At 38.9% G+C, this 2,665-nt stretch overlaps 1 protein-coding gene across 1 annotated transcript in view; it reads right to left on the bottom strand.

Moving 5' to 3' along the window:
• The window catches only part of LOC101864130 (cytochrome P450 3A12), a 28,506-nt gene that overhangs the window by 13,860 nt on the left and 11,981 nt on the right, over window positions 1-2,665 (bottom strand). Inside the window, exons 10-11 of the mRNA XM_013080145.2 lie at window positions 2,148-2,307; window positions 204-312 (exon numbers count right to left, since the gene is read on the bottom strand). Of these exons, the coding sequence (XP_012935599.1) occupies window positions 214-312; window positions 2,148-2,307 (259 nt within the window). The 3' untranslated portion in view covers window positions 204-213. The remainder of the gene's footprint in view (window positions 1-203; window positions 313-2,147; window positions 2,308-2,665) is intronic.

The following is a 2,665-nucleotide window of genomic DNA, read 5'->3' as shown; positions in this document are numbered from 1 at the left end:
ATATCATCATTTAAAAAAAAACAAAATAAAAACGACAGCAACAACAAAAACAACAACATCAACAACAACAACAACAACAACAACAACAACAACAACAACATCAACAACAACAACAACAACAACAACAACAACAACAACAGCAACAGATTTCAAAACAACAGAATCCTCCAACAAAAAGCTGAAAACAAAAAGAATCAGCATACCTGTTGCGACCTAGAGATCGTGGTGCGGGGACGACCGGCTCCTCTTCTCTGCCCTCACGAGCACTGTGTTGGCGGTCTGCAGGAACGTCGGGTTCAGAGTTTTGGGCCACTGTGAGAAAAATAAAGCTGAATTGAAACATCTGTTTTAGTGTTCGTAAAGATTTTTACGGCGTTTGCAACACAATAAGGTCACATAAGTGCCGAAGATTAGAAGTGTTACAAGACAGTGACAAGCACAAAAAAGAGGAGAGATCAGGGCGGAAGATGTTTAGTAGGAAAGAAGGTGCAAACCACACCAGGGCACCCACCAACCACCCACAATTTTAACTTCACTTGCAACACAATGAATGGCATCGTCAAAGCAGCAGTCTGAAATGTCGGTATCATTTTTATCTATTCCCAGTATGACGAGATAGAGTCTTCAAATTCCTGTATGTTCAGAAACAACTGGCGTCCCCATTACACATATTTACATCACCCCATGAGACGAGTAACTCGTGCACAAGTGCAGTACAGTTTGCTGATTGTTTGCTCGTTTGTTGAATGGTTTGTTTTTCGAAGAATGGGAAGTTTGCTTTCAAAATGATAGCCATGCTGCGATAAGGAAAAACGAGATTAGAATCTTTTTTAATATAAAAAAATATATATCAGAATACGAAATAAGCACTTCTCTCAAATTTGAATAATAAGTCTTTCAGCTAGTTATTATATATTTCAGATGTATGAGTCCAACAGAATAAGGGTGAAGATGTAAATTTTATACATTCATCAGAGTACATTAATGAATGAGTATTTGAATAGGTGATTGAAAACGTGTACATGTGTGTGTATGTGCGTTTGTTTGTGTATGTGTGTATATGATTGTGCAGACATATCCAGTCAAGAAAATGTTTTTTCCACTTTACCCAATAAGCAGGCTAACGTCAACAGGTTTTTTTCAACCTTTCCTTAAAAAACATAGTTGGAGACAAACTGCTAGAGGGAAAAAAAATCAATATAATCGACTTTAGTGTGTTGTAAGTCTACAGCACTAGTAAGTATGCCTTAGATGATCAAATTCAGGTTATATAGTGTGCTTTAAGCTTCAACACTGGTTACAGGTGTTTACTAGGAATGCATGGGGCAATCTCAGCAGAAAAAAAGAGATAAAAATGTATTTTATAAGAGATTTTTCGCCAGATGGAAATTTCATTCATGTCCTCTGGGCGCGAAATGGAGAACAGAACAACTACACGACAGGTGAGGATTTACGAGGTCATACATTACAAAATTCAGTTAAGGTAAATTTTAGCCTTCTATTTGGAACCTTCTTGACCTAGTGCGCGCATATAGAGCCTACGCACCAAGTGGGATCACATGTAGATCACCGTGACGTCATGCGCAAAAGATGATTTTAACTTATTGTAAGAATAGGAGATTGAAATTTACCGTTATTCAAAGTTCTTCTTACATTAATAATGCCTTTTTCACGTTCTCACTAGTGAGAGGGTATTAACATTATATTTTTGTTAGCCCTTTAGAAAATAACAAGGCTTGCCATTTAATCCTCTATTTAACTTACGTGTAAGATCTAAACATTTACATTCTTCTGTACCGTAAAATTGGACCAGAGTCTTTGGTGCAGCGGTTAAGATATTCTTCGTTGCACACAGGATACCTGAGTTGGAATCTCGTGTGTGGAGCGTTGCTATCGAGTATCTCCTTCTTTCTGCTCGAACGTAGAATCTCTCACAGCCCGAGTTGGCTCTGTCAAGCATGGTCAAAGCCCACCTCCCAAGTAATCTAAATAGTGTCGAAGGGGCGTAAAACCCATCTTTAAAAAAAACACTCTACAATTTAACAAATTGCTCTGGTTTCACATTAAACTCTGAGCATCTTGTAGGGTGGAATACGTTTACATTAAAAAAAACAAAAAACAAACAAACAGAGAAAACAAAAGCATACCTCAATGTCGTTAGCTTCCACGAACTTCACTTTCCTCAGCACGTACACTAGGGCTATCTTGATCTCTTTCATGGCAAGTCGCATGCCGATACATTGTCGAGGTCCGAACCCAAACGCCAAAACCGTCAATGGGTTGACTGGTGAGGTTTCGTCCAAAAACCTGTGACAGACGACGGCGTTCATTGAAGCGTACAAAAAGAGAAAGATTATTACACAGCGTGAACAATTATTACGGCCACGTTGGATTTCTTCATAATCCCAACATGACCAGGGCTGAAGAGTAGTGGAGATTTAGAGGTAGTCTCAAAGAGTGGGAGAAGAGTGAGAGATTGTGTTATCACTCGTGTGAGTGTTGCATGCAAGTGGGTGTGCAGCTATTCATGTAAATGTGTGTATCATGTGGGTACATGTGTTATTTGTGTGTGTATGTGTGTGTGTAAGTGTGTATGTGTATGTGTATGTGTGTGTATGTGTATGTAAGAGACAGAAAGTGTGTGTGTGTGTGTGTGTGTGTGTGT

The sequence above is a fragment of the Aplysia californica genome, unplaced genomic scaffold (assembly GCF_000002075.1).
Source record: "Aplysia californica isolate F4 #8 unplaced genomic scaffold, AplCal3.0 scaffold00076, whole genome shotgun sequence".
Taxonomy (NCBI): Eukaryota; Metazoa; Mollusca; class Gastropoda; order Aplysiida; family Aplysiidae; genus Aplysia; species Aplysia californica.
Note: the sequence above shows the minus strand (reverse complement) of the source record. Positions and strands in the feature narration are given on the sequence as shown.